This window comes from Tenrec ecaudatus, chromosome 16, assembly GCF_050624435.1.
Source record: "Tenrec ecaudatus isolate mTenEca1 chromosome 16, mTenEca1.hap1, whole genome shotgun sequence".
In the NCBI taxonomy this organism is placed as follows: domain Eukaryota; kingdom Metazoa; phylum Chordata; class Mammalia; order Afrosoricida; family Tenrecidae; genus Tenrec; species Tenrec ecaudatus.
The window spans coordinates 62334285-62350826 of record NC_134545.1 but is presented as its reverse complement, the minus strand read 5'-3'; the positions used below and the strand labels follow the sequence as shown (position 1 = coordinate 62350826).

The window sequence follows — 16542 nt, the reverse complement described above, 5'->3', positions numbered from 1 at the left end:
GTTTGGGGCTGTCCGCCACGGTCGACACCAGGTGTGCTGCCGGCCCTCTTGGAGGTGCCGCACAGGTTTCTTTGTGCACATCATCTTTAGGATTCTGCCACTTTCTTTCCCACCTTAATGCTACAGCGCAAATGTTAGAGGCTGAAAAATCGAGAAGCAGTACAGCAAGGGAAACAACAGGCGCCTCTAAGTCAACTTCCTGGGAAGCAACCTCCCTTTGAGGACAATCCCTACGCCCCCTCCTAGCCTTTCATGCGAAGCGGACGCGCCCTGGGTGGCTTAACTGGGGCACTTGCGTTTGTCAACCTTGCAGTGAAGTTGCGTGTTTGGCGTAAGCTTGCCAAAAGGGACACGGGCATTCTGGATGGTGGGGTCTGGCACGAGCTGGTGGCCAGGAGGTCGTCTCGCAGCGGCTCACCTTCGATTCCACGTCCGCGTTGTTGTCGTTCTGCAGCAGCAGGGCGGCGGCCTTGGTGTCGTCCTTCCGCGCGGCGATGTGAAGCGCTGGAAGGCGCACTCTCCCTTTCGTGTCATTTTCCAGCAGCAGCGAAACCACCTGGTCGTGACCTTGTTGCAAAGCTACTGCCAAGGGCGTGAAGCCGTCCTGTGGAGAAGCGGGGATCAGGATTAGTCGCATTGGTATTGGCTTTCCTTTAAAAAACAAAACAAAACGCAAGAAGGCAATCAAGCGAGAATGTTTGTTTTTGTTTCAGGTTATGAAAGCTAACACATTGCGATGGACATATAAAAGACATCTTCCAAATATATATTAATAGAGCAGCAAATGGTATGGTTGTAGCATGTGTGGGGTGTATTCTCTATAAAAAGAGCTTCCTAAAATAATTAAATGAGACAATTGGCAAATAAGTTACCTATGGTTTTATTTGGGTGACAATATGTTCCTTCTGGAGTTGTTAGGGTACAACTGGACCATCCTGCCCACTGAAGAGTTGTGGAAGGTGTGAGAAACCTGGCTCTCTACAAACTAATGTCTTATGGATTTCCTAAATGGCCACATTGATCATTCTTCCCCTGGCTGGAACACTTGAAGAATGCCTACCATCTATTTGACTGAATGCAAAAATCCAGGGATGTGAGAAATAGTGCCTCAGAGTACCCGATGGACACTTTTGCCCATATTGTTTTAGGAGAGGGTGTGCTTCAAAAAGTGTATGTAAAAACGAAGCTGAGAGATCATGGACTTTTTCAATGGATTTTCGAATCCCCCTCCTATCTAGCCTTCTCTCAATCTCCTTTCTATGGAGATGCATGCCATCCATCGTGGTGTTCTTTCTCCCCTTGCTGAGAGAAAGCGTTTTTTCCTCACATAAAGAGCTACAGTCTTGGAACCCACAGAGGCAGTTCCATCCTATCCGACAGGGTCCGAGGCTGGGAATGACGAGGATGAAACCAATGTCAGCAAGGCCTGTGTCGCAACCCTCATACCAGACACAGGCCGGAGAGCCCTGGGTAACTGATCAATTATTAGTATGACTTTGTCATGTCTTACACTGTCCGACGTCCCCCTTCACCCACTTTTCTGTTGTCCGTCCCCCAGGGAGGAGGTTATATGTAGATCCTTGTGATCGGTTCCCCCTTTGTACCCCACCCTCCCTCCACCCTCCAAGTATCGCCACTCACACCATGGGTCCCCAGGGGTTCATCTGTCCTGGATTCCCCCTCCCTCCTGTTTCTTATTGGGCTTAGCAGCACATCTATGATTTTATCATTTAGTGTTTTTTATATCATTTTATTTTCTTTTATTTTTCTTATTTTCTTTAAATGGAAAAATACACATTTCTAAGGACCACTTGGTGACAGGAAACATGCGTGTTAGGGGTTAACTCTGCATCTGACTTCTAAAACCTGAACGAATCTAACGCGTGAAACCGTCAGCCCGCCTTTGTTCTGGCTCAAAACAAGATGGCTACCTCTCCAGCGACAGGAACCCTTCCGTCCATGGGGCTTACACTGAAAGGAAACGACCTTTACACCAGCAAATACACCGCAACTGAGAAGATTAGCACCAACATCAATGTGCTTCCGACACGAGCCAATTAAAGGCTCAAAGATACCAGCTCCGAGGTGTTAGTAGCTAAAATTAGTGGCTCCAGATTTTGTTTCCAACTCACATTTAAATAGTAGTTTAAATAGCTGGGTGCAGTTATTCTTAATAAAAAATATATAACGCAGAAAGGAGGTGGGCTTTGAGTACCATGTGGGTGGAATCTATGCCCGGTGGCCCCAGGAAGTACATTCACAGTGTGTCATATGTCCAACAGAGAAAGCATCATGTTTGAAGACACCCCCGCCCCCCAGCATCAGGTTGATTCTGATTCAGAGGCTGTCCCTCTTTACAGGAGTGAAGAGCCTCATCTTGCTCCTGCAGAGTGGTTGGTGTGCTTGAAAGGCTGACCTTGAGCTTAGCTGCCTCATGTTGACCCCACAGCACACAGGGCCCTTTGGCCAACACCAGCTACTTCATTTATTTGTAGAACAATCGAGCCATTGAATTTACCCCATGCTTCGAAATCTGGATGGCAAAAGACGGAAGCTGCACACAGAAAGGGCGCGATGCACACACTCATATGGAAAATGTCTCAGAAATCACAATCATCTTAAAGACTCCATACATCCACATAGGACATACTGTGTGGACGGCTTACCAGAAAAGGAGGAAAGAAAGAAGTGTGCTGAAAGAATTGGAAAACCTCCCATTATTTAGTAAATTAAAATTTCTTATTAAATAGCCACTATTTTAAGTAACCATTAAAAACCATAGTCTCTGTGCCAGTTAGATACTATGTCACCTTGACCTCTGTGAATGTGGAGGGTCGACCCATCATTCCGGTCGCAGCCTGATGGTGCCTCCTTGGAGCTGCGGCCTTTCTATAAGAAAGTCCATGAGAAAATAAATCTCTTCCTCTTTCTGCCCCGGCCCCTTCTGCTTGCTTGGCCTGCAAGTCTGCCGCCAGGGCGGGCCCCTGTGGTTTGACAACCTGGAAGGCTGTCAGTGCCGGCCAGGTTTCCACCGAACTTGGGTCCATGGGACTCTGCAGCCATCACCTAAGGCTCACCCTGCTTCCTACTACCCCTCCGGCGTCATCAGCCCGCAGCCATGAGAGCCTGACAAGGGCCCAGGCCACCATCAGACACTTGGACTTGAGCTGGACTGGTCCAGGAGGCCTTCTCATACACATGCATGAGGGTCACTGGGTTTGTCTTTCTAGACAACCCAGCCGAACAGCCTTCAGAGTTTGCTCCATAAACATAAACTTCTAGATATGTATCAGCATCTTTGATAATAAGAAGCAATACTATATTTAGAGGAGAGTCTATTCACATTGTACAAATAAAGCATTTTCAATTTTGGGGGGTGTTATTCTTTAATACCAATAGCCAGTGGAAATGATAAATCTTCAGTGAGAGGTAATGACTTACCTACTGTATTCCGATATATCAAACACCGTCATGAAGGCCTGGAGGTGAGGCCTTATTAGAGGGAAGTAGTATTTCTTTGTATAACACATTTCTTTCTTATACGAAATTAATATGGACCTGCATTTGTGTGAGAGTAAAATCTTTCGATGTCTATGTAGTATGTATACCGTCCTTGCCAACCCTAAAGAGCACATTGCTTTAGTGGTTTGAGGAGCTGACGTACTATTTTTCCGAACAGTTAGTTGTAATTCCTCTCTTGAGTCTGCCTGATCTTTAAAAATTCTGGAGAACTCAGTGACTTACTGTGGATCTGGTTATGTGCTAAATTCAAACCTACTGTCAGGACATTGAGCTGAGATTTATTGTTATAGGAGAGCTATTTTATTGTTCACGCCTCACAGTCTAAAATAGAACGCTAACTGCCCTGCGAAGGCGATGAAAACACTAGGGTCACTATGTCACTCGGTATTCCTATCTGAACCCGAGAGCGTGCTTCTCCTGACCTAGAAACTACAGCTTGATCCATCCCCCCGGTGCCCCCAGCAACTGTGTGTCTTTCCAGGCTTGGGGCTCGGACTGCCCACAACTCCTCAGGGCAACTTCCTGAAGAAAACAGGCTTTGGATAAGCCTGTGTTTGCACTTATTGTGCTGATCTTTAATTAGACTGAAAAGCATTTTGTTGTATAAATATGCCAGTAGTTATTGAACAGTTCCCCTATTGGCACATGTTAAAGTCCTTTCCAGGTTTTAAAAAGGATCAGTAATTATGTTGGTGAATATTCTCCTATAGCTGTTTTGTACTCTCCTGCAATATATCAGTAATACAAATTCCTAGAGATAGAATTGCAAGGGTTTATGTGAATATAAATTTTTGGTAATGATTGTCAAATGTTCTACAAAAGTCATGTAATCAATTTCATCAATATTGTAGGAATATCAGTTTCTTCTCAATTTTTTGTCTTATCAAATGGCAAAAGATTAGAACCCTTGTCAGTTGTTTAATACATTTTCATTTATTTGATAAGTCAGCATGTGAACCTTTTCATGAATTTATAGTTATTTTGTGTGTGTGTTTTAATTTGTGGGTTGTTTTGTGTGTTAACTGCCTGTTCAATTATTTTGCGATTTCCCAGAAAGCACCATCTCAAAACTTGGATGAAATTGTCTGTGGTTCCTTTTTGTCATCTTTCCTGGGACATGAAATGCATCAGAACTCAAGAGAGAGTAGTGGTTTCATGGCTAGAGAACCTCGAATCTGCTCTAATTTATGATTTTGGTGAAACTAAAGAATACACCATACTGGTTCTTTATTATTTACAATGAATCTGTAGTGCTAATACAAAAACACTCCACATGTGATCACAATCTTTCATCAATATTATTAAAAAATAAACTATATTATCTAGGTCTGTTCCAATAGCACACATATTTTCTATTTCCAAGTAATTCTTCCAGATCGCAAAGCTATTTGCAAATTCCACTTCTACTAATACTTTAAAAAGGTTTTTATTATGTTCCAATGTCACAGGAGTTAAATGCTCAGTCGTTAACCTAAAGGTTGGTGGTTCAAGTCCACCAGCTGCTCCACAGGAGAAAGATGGGCAATCTGGTTTTAAAAAGGTTAGGCCTCCGAAACCCTCTAGGGCAGCAGGGTCACTGTGAATTGGAATCGACTCAAAAGTGATAGGCTTATTGATAGTTTTGTTTAGACACATGAATTAAAAATGTTGTTATAATTAGGTTAACTTAAATTTGTATAAAAATAGATTTAAAACCAGTGTTATCCACTGGAATGCTTAGAAAACCATGGTTGCCTGTGAAACAAAATTTTAAGGCCACAATAGTGTCTTCAAACAATGTTAAATACATGGCTCACTTATAGGGCAGAGTCAAGCATTTAAAAATGGAATGCAATAAGATCCTTGGTGGCAGAGTTGGGTTACCTGTTGAGCAGCTAACCCCAAGGTCAGCAGTTCAAAACCAGCAGTCATTCTATGGGAGAAATATCAGGTTTTCCATTCCTGCAAAGAGTTACAGTCTTGGAAGCCCATAGGATGATTCTACCCCATCCTTTGGGGCCACAGTTAGTCATAATCGACTGCACATACACATATGAGAGGGCTTCAGAAAGTTTGTGGGGGAAATTCCACGATCTTTTTATTCCATATTCCACGAACTTTTTAGAGCTCCCTCAGATGCAATATAATGCATTTCATAAAAACATGTGAATTAATATATAACTGCAATTGAAATACCAATAGGGCAAGTTCTTAAGGTTACAACTCCAGAAGAGGAGAGCGCCCAACGAGCTTGTGAACTTCCCCATAGTACAAACCAAGGGTTCTTACCTCTGTGGCCAGGCTCTGGCTCGCACCATTGTCAAGAAGGAACTTGACAACTTCCAGGTGGTTCTCCTGGGCTGCCATATACAGCGGAGTAAAGCCATTCTGGAAGGTTAAACACAAAAAGGTTTGTCGCTTTCTAAAACCAGTCTACTTTTCCTACTTTACTGATGGGAGTATACCTTCCAAGAAATGCTCACATGCAAGATTTTTAATAACGCTTAATGTAGAAATTCCTATATAACTCATAACTAAAGCTTCATTCACAATTATGTAATAATTTCATTTAAATGTAGTTCATAATTAATAGTTTAAGTGTAAGGCAGACAAATACAACCATTTCAGATAAATAAGTACATTCATTCAGTCATCAACAGTTTACTGACCTACCATTAGTACAAGATTAGACCAACTGATGGAGAAAATAGAAAAGAATGCACTTTATCATCATAGCTGCGAAGTACTAATTATGTAGTTCACATGAAAATATAATATTTTCATATAAAATTAAGCATCTGAAATAGTTTCTGCTTTGGGAATAAAAATTAAAATAGCTTCAAGTTTACCAAATATAGAGGTCACTTAGAGAAAAAGTAGAAACACCAGTTGCTAAGATGGTATAATTCTGAGGTAGTTAGTTTATAGTGCCAACCTGGCCGATAAATACATATGGGATTAATTGAAGGGTGGAGAGATAAATGGCTCGGTGAGCCTCGCCTTTCTCGTCTCTTGCTCTTTGATCCTTGGACCAGTGTGCGGCTGCCTTGCTTGTTCTTTGCCTCAATTTGCAAGCTACACTACCTGTGGGACACCTAACCCGTGGACTGTGTCAATGTAATTTGAGGTTCCTTCAAGACCTACTTCTCCACACAATTGGAATTTACATCTCTTGGGCTGGGGACTGTCAGACCCTGTCATCTGGCTGACTGTTGCTGTTTGCTGCCTGTACCCGGATAGCCTGAATTGCTCTTCAGAGGACTACCCGGTGGCCCTCAAGACTTGAAGGATGGCCAGTGTCTCACAACTCTCTCATGGGAGTGAGTTGTACTGAGCCATTTATACTGCCTTATAATTTAACTGTTTATTTCTTGTGTTTATCTATCTATCTATTTATAGAATTACTAGCAATCTGGTTTTGTCTCTCTAGAGAACCCTAACACAAATTTGAATTTAAAGGAGAGGCTGATTAGACCAATGGTTTGCTGTAAATCCCCTTTCTTGCATTTCATGCTCACTCTAAGAGGTATAATCTGTTTATGTCCAAAATATATCCATCCATCCATTCTTCTATACGTCCACTCACCCACCCATGCCTATGTCATCCATCTACCTAGCTGTCATATGTGGGTGTGTAAGTGTATGTGGGTGTGTAGGCATGTGTGAGTGCAAGCACACACATCTATACAGGGACTCCCTGGCTTGCAAATGTGATGCATGCATGCCTGTTGTTAAGAAATTGTGTGTCATTTGGACCAAGTGTATATGATTCTTATTTAGCCTTATCAGTAACATTCTGGTGGTGGTGTCGAATAGGCACGGGGAAGCTACCTACAGGTTAACCAAAGGTTGGCAATTCAAACCCGTCAGCCACCTTGCTGGAAAAAGAAGAGGCTGTTGCTCCCATAAAGACTACAGTCTTGGAAACGCTATCAAGGGTCACTATGAGTTGGCACCAACTCTGTGGCGTGGGAGTAGGAGCGGGGGCTAGTGCTGCACAGATAGCAAAAGAAGGTGGATGTGGTAATAACTTGTTGTGCATAAGGCTTGGTTCCTTTGTTTCAAAATGGGGTAAACTTACGTAGCAGTAAAGCAAAGCTTCACAGATTGGCGTCCCCCTGAAAGATGGCAGGCCCCCACTCAAACAGCCCGCAACCACATCGTTGAGCGCCTGTGTCTGTAAAGGCTCTTTAAGGTCCTGCTAGTGTCTGGTCTGACACTGCAGGCTCCTGAAGGAGCTCACTGATGCTCTTCCATGCCTCCCAACCATATATTTTCCCATACTGGTTCTGATGACAAGTTACCAAAACGGTACTTTCAGGAATTAATAAAACATATGCTGGCTACCCTACAGAGCTGAACTGACATCAGGACTATCTCATTTTCTCACACACTGCACATTATAAAGCACTGCACAACTGCAGGTTATGATAAGGAGAGATAAAAGTAAATACAAAATATTCTTTATCAATATTATAGTTTGTAGAATTATACTTTGCTACAAATCATGGCTAATATAACTTTGGTTAGTAAAAGCTATTGTTAAAATTAGCTACAAAGTATTATACTACCTAAAATTTTTATTGTGTATATATTTACCAAACATTTGTATGTTTATTGTTTATTATATGATAGAAATATTAAATAACTTTCAAACTCAAGTAAATTCTGCGATTCCATTTTTCAAATTAAAGTTCTATTTAAACGAATTTACTGGAAATCTTATTATAAAGATTATATCACTCCAAATAATATTCAAAATGAAAATGTTATTAAATATTAAAGGATTATATTCTTTATTACAAGTATCAGATAGTACATGATTACCGTAGTCACTGCCATTGAGTCAATTCTGACTCACAGTGACCCTACCTGGCAGAGTATAACCACTCCATAGGGCTTCTGGACCATACAGCTTTATGGGAAGAGACAGCCTCATCTTCCGCCTGAGGTGTAGCTGGTGAGTTTGAATTGCTGACTTTGTGGTTAGCAACCCAGTGTTTATCTGATGGCACCCTTAGTTCCCCATCATGTAGTTGTTACAGACCTCACTCATGTGTTTTTTAGCTAAGAATTGGAGAGAAATTTGAAAAAGTCCTAGCTCAGCCAGGAGTGAAACCTTATGACAATCTATCACAGCATACGGACTTCACTCATCGGCCCTTACTACAGCACACTAGGCTACCTGCTTCCCGAGGTGAAGTTGGAAACAGAAGATTAGAAGAGGTATAATACTGTAAGTAGGATGTTTGATCCCTCACACCCTTTCTTTTGAAATTGTGTACCTAGTAACACCCTTGTCTACCTTGTCACAGCACTGATTCTGTATACATGAAAGGCTGCATCCACATGCAGAACTTACGCATGGAATGAGTGAAAGGTGATTTGTGTGTTTTTAGTCTTTCTAAATTCTGTCAAAGGGGATTAGGAGTTTGACTATAAATCCTGAGGTCAGCAGTTTGAGCCTACCAGCTGTCCCATGAAAGAAAGATGAGGCTTCCTGCTCTAGTCAAGATCTCGTCTCGGAACCGATAGGAACAGTTCTTTCTGCCCACGGCATTGCTACGGAAGGAATCCACTTGAAGGCGGAGTTTGGTTTGCCATGTGGGAAGCTAAAAGGCACATTAGGACTACCTTTGCCATTTTCCTTGGGGGGGGGGGAGAGTATTTAATCTTTAGTTGATTTAAAGATTTTTTAAAAAGATGAACAACAAAAAAAAGTCAAGAAAAAATGACAACCGACAGCTATATTAACTACTGAGAATCAATCTGTCCTCATTAGATGCAATTTTGGGGGATTTCTAATTTCAGAGTTAAAGTTCAGAGGATGGGGAATAAAGTTTCTTTCTTTTAAAAATAATTTTATTTGGGGGATTGTATAACCCTTATCACAATCTATATATCCATCCATTGTGTCAAGCACATTTGTTATCATCATTCTCAAAACCTTTTCTTTCTACTTGAGCCCTTGGTATCAGCTCCTCATTTTCCCCCTTTCTTCCCCATTCTTCCTCCCTCCCTCCCTCATGAACCTTTGATAATTTATAATTTTTTTTCATGTCTTACACCAGCTGCTGTCTCTCTTCAGGAACAAAGTTTCTTAAGGAAAAAATCCAAAATGGATATAGATCTTCTAAGTATACAAATCAACCAATAATTTATAGGATTAAGCCCTCAACTTTAGGGTGAAAGAAATCTGCTGTGGCTCAAGATCACTTAAAAAACACTGGTCTACCAGCAGCAGAGAGCTGGATTCCGCTTCACTGTGTGTCCTGGAGCCGCCCCCCAGAAACAATCATTTCACAGCCGGGGAAGAAAACCCAGAGTCAGGCATGGAGGTTAAAGGAGAGGCCACTCTCCCAGAATTGGAGCCTCAGAGACAGATCCTTAAGATGTAAAGGTTTCCTATCTTTCCACAGGTTATTTCTACAACTTCAGCATATGAGACTAGTAGAACTGGGCTTACTCAGAAGTCATCTGTAGACAAACCAGCAAGCTGTAGCCCTGTAATGAATTATTTTACCCGACCGACTTCCCCTTCCTTTTGATGCTTGCTATCCTAAGGGTATTAACCGAAAGAAGCTCATCTTTTTCGGCGTGGTTTCCTTCTAGTGCTGCTGTCCCTGTCCATAACCTGCTGGTTTCCATCAGGAAAAGGTGAGTTTCCTTCTGAGCACTTTGGACGGGGAGGGGTGTCTGCTACTGCTAATCTGTGGTTTTCGTCAATGGCCACCCACATTGGTTCTCCTTCAGTTGGCAATATCGTATCCATTCCTTTTCGTGAATGGTCTCGCCCCTGTTGTGTAGCCAAGACTTGTCTTAGTCTCAATGTCTCTGTGACCAATTGCCTTGCCCCTTTTAACTGAGGCTGGGGTAGCACATGTCCCGGGTATCTTCTGTTGCTCCTTCCGGTGAGTGTCCATCCTTCTTGGCATTGTTCTCTACCATAAAAGCAACAAAATCAAACTCGGTGTCTTCGGGTTGATTCCAACTCAGAGGGTAGACCTGCCCCCTGGGGTTCCTAGACCACCGATCTTTATGGAAGCAGACAGCTGTCTTTTTCTCTTGCAGAGTGGTCAGTGGGTTGCTTTGAGTGAGCGGGCAAGTGCTTAAACCACAGTGCCACCAGGGCTCCTGTTCTCTGACCAATGGGTCTTTAAGTCACCTCTACCACCCCCCACCAAAGCCAGACAGCAAAACAGAAGCCACACCCATTGTCAACAAGCTGGTATTACAGGGCAGATCAGACCTGCCCAGGAGGGTTTCCAAGACTCTAACTCTTTACCGATAAAGACGGCCACATCTTCCTCCCAAAGGGTGGCCGGCGGGACCAAACTACTGACCTTGTGGTTCACAGCCAAGGACTTTACCACTGCACACCGAAGATGCTTCCAATGCCCACTTGTTAAGGGGTGAACTGTACCCCACCAAAAATCTGATTTACCTGCTCACTCCTGTAGCCCTGGTGTGAATCCAATAGTTTCAAGGGTGCTATCAAAGGACAGCCTTTCTTGAACAATGAAGTCGCCACCTTCCCCAACCCGACTCTCTACTTCCCAAAACGTTCTCAAAGTTCTTTAGGGAGCTCTCCTATTCTCTATGTCCTCCCACGCGATTCTAACAAATGTTCCTTTTTGCACAAATTTCCTTCATTTGCTTTACTAGAAATAATCGCAAGGGTCCTGCTGGCACCATGGGTTAAGCATTGGATTGCTATCTGAAAGGGCGACCCTGCAAATTTACCAACTGCAGAGAGCGGAAGCAGTCTGTTTCTGTGGGGCTCTATGCAGTCTCGGGAACCTTTGGGGGAAGGTCTGTACTGTGGGTCAAAGTCAATTCAATGGTAGTGAGTTTGGTTTTGAAAAGAACCACAAATGGAAGCAAAATTTCATCTCCCAAGGAAAGGTCAAAAAGGCATTAGAATACATGTAGAATAATTAGTTTTGATTCAGGGAGAAAATTATAAGCACCCATTAGAAAAAATAAATAAAGATATTACTACTCAGTAGGGAAAAAAAGACTGAAGGAACAAATAATCCCAAGTGTAATGACTTTCCTTGAAGGAGCACCTGGATTTTTATAATGGTAAGACTTCAGAAAGGATACTCCTTTTCCCTTAAGAAAGAAATAAAGCACACCAGTGTTTATATTAATTTCCTAATTTAGAAAGCTTCCAAATCAAAGAGCTGGCCAGAAGGGAACATATGGGTGTCTGATTTACATTTTCTTTCTGTAGCAACAATAGGCTCGAATCTGAAAAGACAGAGCAGCTATTTGATAGAGCAAGTATGCTATTTGATGTCTGATTTTATTCACTATCTTCAATACCTTCTGTGCTGAGTATGTAGAGTAGTGTTATTATAAGCATGCAATCTGCAGACATAAAATTTTATGGATATAGTGAGGCATGCTGCTTAATACCCAACCCCCAACATAAAATCTTATGATTCCATTTCATCATATTTATCTAGAAGTGCCTAATTTCCTATAGCCATCCTTTGTATATTTAAAGTGCTGTTCTCAATGAGATATTCAAGTCGCGGTGACGGGTTTGCATGGATTCATCTAAAAGATTGGTTGGAATTAGGTGTGATGGAGGGCACAGGTCAGACTGGTCCCATCCAGAGCACGGAGGCAGGGAATGAAGAACCGCCACGGGGAGTCATCAGGGAAACGCCACTCTGCTGCTTGGCCATCTCATTACTTATGCTATCCACAGGATGATGCCGCTCAGAAGGCATTACAGGAATGCTTTGCTGTGCCTTCTGGGGAGTGGAGAGGGAATTTCACAGCCAATGTTCTCCCTCGTTTCACTCTCAGTAAAGAATGTGTACACACCGAAATCAAAATTGATTAGAACTTCATCACAAATGCAGCTTCTTCCAGATTCTGCAGAGAAGATCGAAACTATGAATGTAATCAAGATTATGGAGCACGTTAAAACAAAAGTATTTTTCCTCCATGGGAGCAAGAAGGTGGTGAGAAATATATGGAATCGTTTCCCACTATCTCAGAACCTAACTAGCTGTATCCTAATAAAATATGGAGTCATTAAATAAAATCAATCTCAAGCACGATAATATTATTGTAGACAGCTGGTACGAGCCTCATGAAAAGCATTCTACCATTGCCGTCGAGTTGATGAGTTGATTCTGATGCACGAGGTTTCTGGGGCTGAAGACTTCATGGGAGCAGATAGTCTCAGCTTTCTGCTTCAGAGAGGCTGGTGGGTTTGAACAACCGGCAGCAGTCTGTGCTTATAAAGCAATGCGCTCAGCGGCACTCAATTTTACATGATCTGATTTTGGAAAATTAATATCACTCCAAATGAATGCTCATAGGTATTTATGGAACAAATTGGACCAGTGCCCAATCATTGGGAACTAAAGGAAATTAGCTAAGAAGCCTGTGGTTGGAAGCACTGTGCAGTTCCCAATCTGAACACTTGAGGGCACTAGAGCCATCATCGCCATCAGGAAGTCCCTGGAAATCCTTGAACTCATAAAAAACGGGAGGCTCGTATTTTCCCAAAATAATCAGTACTGGAAAAGGTCACTGAAAGCAAGTGCACTTAAAAGAGATAGAGAAGTTTCATACTGACTAAGGGGAGAAAAGCTTCACCGGGGCCTTATCATGAAAGATAGCCTGGGAAATTCTGGAAATAAATGTACATGGTAGAACAAAAGGTACAGCAAGATGCCCGGGGGCATGGTGGTTACACAAAGCCACCAGCTGCTCCGCGCAAGAAAGACCGGGCTGTCTACTCTGGTAAACGGTCAGTCTCTGAAACCTACAGGGCGGACACGACGAGTCAGCATGGACTCGATGGCAATGAGTGTGGAGTTTGGGATGCCATCGCGGAGAGAGCCCAGGTGGCTCCGTGGTTAAAGCCCTCAGCTGTGACACACCAAAAAGCCAGAGGTTCAAGGCACCCAGCTGCTGTGCTGGGAAGGCTGTGGTTACAGACTAGGCCAGCCTATGAAGCAGCGGGCATCGTCCTGCGGGGTCGGTCTCTATGAGTCAGAGTCAAGGAGGTAGAGTGCCTTAAGCCCCATCGCAATGGGGCGAGGCAATAACCATACCCGTGTGCTAATTGTCAGTATGAGCAAAGAATAAACCAAATCAAGTGTGCTGTGTGGAAAAAATATACCATTTAAATAAACTTCACATCATATCCTGATGTCCTTTAGTTCACTTCTGATATCCCAGAATAAGGAAAAAAGACAGAATTTTTGCAAAAAAGTATGAGGCCATGCCATTAGTTGAATCAAAACCAACTTGAAACGTCAATTCCGACTCATAGACACCAGCCACGGGGTTGTAAGAGTTATGGAAGCAGACAGTCTCATCTTTCTCCCATCACGGTGGCTGATAGTTTTGAATTGCCAGCCTTGTGGTACCAAAGCGTATCTGACAGCCCCACCAGGGCTCAATGGAACTGCAGTTCATCTAATGATTGTTCTTAATTCGATCTTCTGTATTACTCTTGTTGGAGACATCTATCAGGAAATCATTCTTGCTCTTGGGATGCTGTCAGGTGCACCATTTCTAGAAAGCCACCTCCGCAGAGTCTGGCAGGAACTTTATGAGGGACCTTCATAAGTTCATGGAAAGTAGAATTACAAGCTAAAATCTTTTTTTCCACTAGCATGTTAAAGCCCCTGCATGTACCTAGCATTTCTCCTACGCCATTCTCACTTACTTTACAACATTCTTCATCTTTTCCAAGACTTGAAGTATTGTTCTATAATGGATTAACTCAATGCCAACACCCTCGATATTGAAACCAGCCCACAACAGGGGCAGATGTCAGTGTTCAGTTGGGTGGATTGCTTACATGGTGACCAGTTTTAAAAGTGATCAGTTTCTTAGTGAGTAGTTTTGTCTGCTGATGATGATGTACAACTTCACATCTACAGAGACTGAGGTAACAAAGGCTTGGATAAAGAAAATACTATTTTAAAACTAACAACATAGTGCTAATTGTTTTAAAACCAAAGTTTATTAAACTATTTGGGCTTTTTGGTATTTCATGAATGCCTTAATGAGCTCAAAAATGACTCACTAAATAAAATTTTGAGTACATCCATCATAGACAATTTGGAAAAGTTAGGGTATGTGCAGTTTTAAAGTTTATTCAAACATACCAGAATGTCTGATATGTATGTATACCTATCTGTTACTGTTAGGTGCCATGGAGTCAGGTTAGAGTGTGAGTCTTGTGTCAGTCCAGGTAGACCAGAGAAACAAATCCAGGGAGACTCATGTGTATAAGAAAGAGCTTGATAAACAAGAGTAATTGAATATTGAGAAAACAGTCCAGTCCAGATCAAGTCCATAATTCCAATAGAAGTTCCTCTGTCTGATACCTATCTACAAAGTCCTCTACAGACTCACAAAACACATGCAATGACGCTTCATGCAGAAGGTCACAGGCCAGTTGTGGAAAGTCTTGTGGATCCAGTGGCAGTGTAAGCATCTCAGCACTGGCAGGGGTCTCCACGTGGCCATGCGTCTTGTCAACAGCAATGTCTCTCAGGGAGTGAGTATCCCGTCACAGTGAATTATTTATCTCCTCAGCAGCTATACATAGACTCCACCTTCACTCTCAAGTCTCAAGTTGACAACAGATTATGTAACTACCATAAGTCTCAACCTACAACCCAATACATAAATCCTCCACACTACAAAATGAAACATTGCCGAGGTCTGCTCCATCCTCACGATTATGTCAATTGTTGCAACCCCTGGGCCAATCCATTTCAATGAGGATTTTTCTCTGTCAAGTTGAATCTCTACTACACCAGGTATGATGTCCTTCTGCAGGGTCTGGTCCCATCTGATAACAGATCAAAAACATATGTGATGAAGTCTCATCAATGACTTCTGAGGAGCATTCCAGCTGTACTTATTTCAAGACAGATTTGTTTGTTCTTTTGGCAGTCCGTGGGATAGTCAGAATTCTTTGCAAACACCATAATTCAAGTTCATCAATGCTTTTTGGGTCTTCTTTAGTTATTCAGTGCCCAGTTTTTTCATGCACACGAGGTCGGTAAAAACGCCGTGGTTTGCGTCACATTTAGTTCATAAGATGTTGTCTTTTTTTTTTTTAACAGTTTGAATAAGTCGTTTACTTCATATTTCCCCCAGTGTAACCCCCATCACTTGATTTCTTGACTACTGCTTCTATGGGTTTGACTTGGACTCAAGTACAATGAAATCACTCCTCCATTTATCATGAGGCTGCTTAGCGGCCCAGGTCTGAGCATTTTTGTCTTCTCGTTGTTTCGGTGTAATGCATAGTGAAGGCCCTCGGCTTTGATCTTTATCTGTCAGTGCTTCAAGCCTCCTTTGCTTTCAGCAAGCAAGCAAGGTTGCGTCATCTGCACAGCGCAGTTGTTCACGCCTCTTGCTCCCATTCTGCCGCTTCACTCTTCTTTCCATGCTCCAGTTTCTTGAGTTATTTGCTCGACACAGGCAGCGAACGTGCTTGGGGCAGGATACAGTGCTAGCGCACACCTTGCCTGATTTGGGGTTGCATGATATGCCCTCTCTCTGTTTGGATGGCTGCCTCTCGGACAATGTACATGACCACAGGTCTTTGTGCTTTCACTCCCATTCTTTGTGATGCTATCCACGTCTTCTGAATCTGACATCATTTCTGGAAGTTTCCTGTCAAGGTATTCCTGCTAATGTCTTAAATGATCTTCAGCAAAATTTTACTTGTGTGCGATATTAGTGACATTGTGAGATACTTTCCGCACTGTGTTGGATCACTTGTCTTCGGAATAGGTACTCTCTTCGACTTGGCTGGCCAGGTTACTACTTTCCAAAACTCTTGGAGCAGATGAGTGGGCGCTTCCGGGAGGGCATCCACGTTGTTGAACATCCCAGTGGAGGCTGCATCCGTTCCTGCGGCCTGTTTTCCATCAATGCCTTCAGCCCAGCTTGAATTGTTTTCCTTTAACCCCTTTGGCTCTTGGTCAGATGCTGCCTCCTAGAAAGCTTGAACACGGACCAATTATTTTTGCTAAAGTGATT

At 42.7% G+C, this 16542-nt stretch overlaps 1 protein-coding gene across 1 annotated transcript in view; it reads right to left on the bottom strand.

Moving 5' to 3' along the window:
• The window catches only part of ANK3 (ankyrin 3), a 367935-nt gene that overhangs the window by 231281 nt on the left and 120112 nt on the right, over positions 1–16542 (bottom strand). Inside the window, exons 5-6 of the mRNA XM_075534954.1 lie at positions 5791–5889; positions 419–604 (exon numbers count right to left, since the gene is read on the bottom strand). Of these exons, the coding sequence (XP_075391069.1) occupies positions 419–604; positions 5791–5889 (285 nt within the window). The remainder of the gene's footprint in view (positions 1–418; positions 605–5790; positions 5890–16542) is intronic.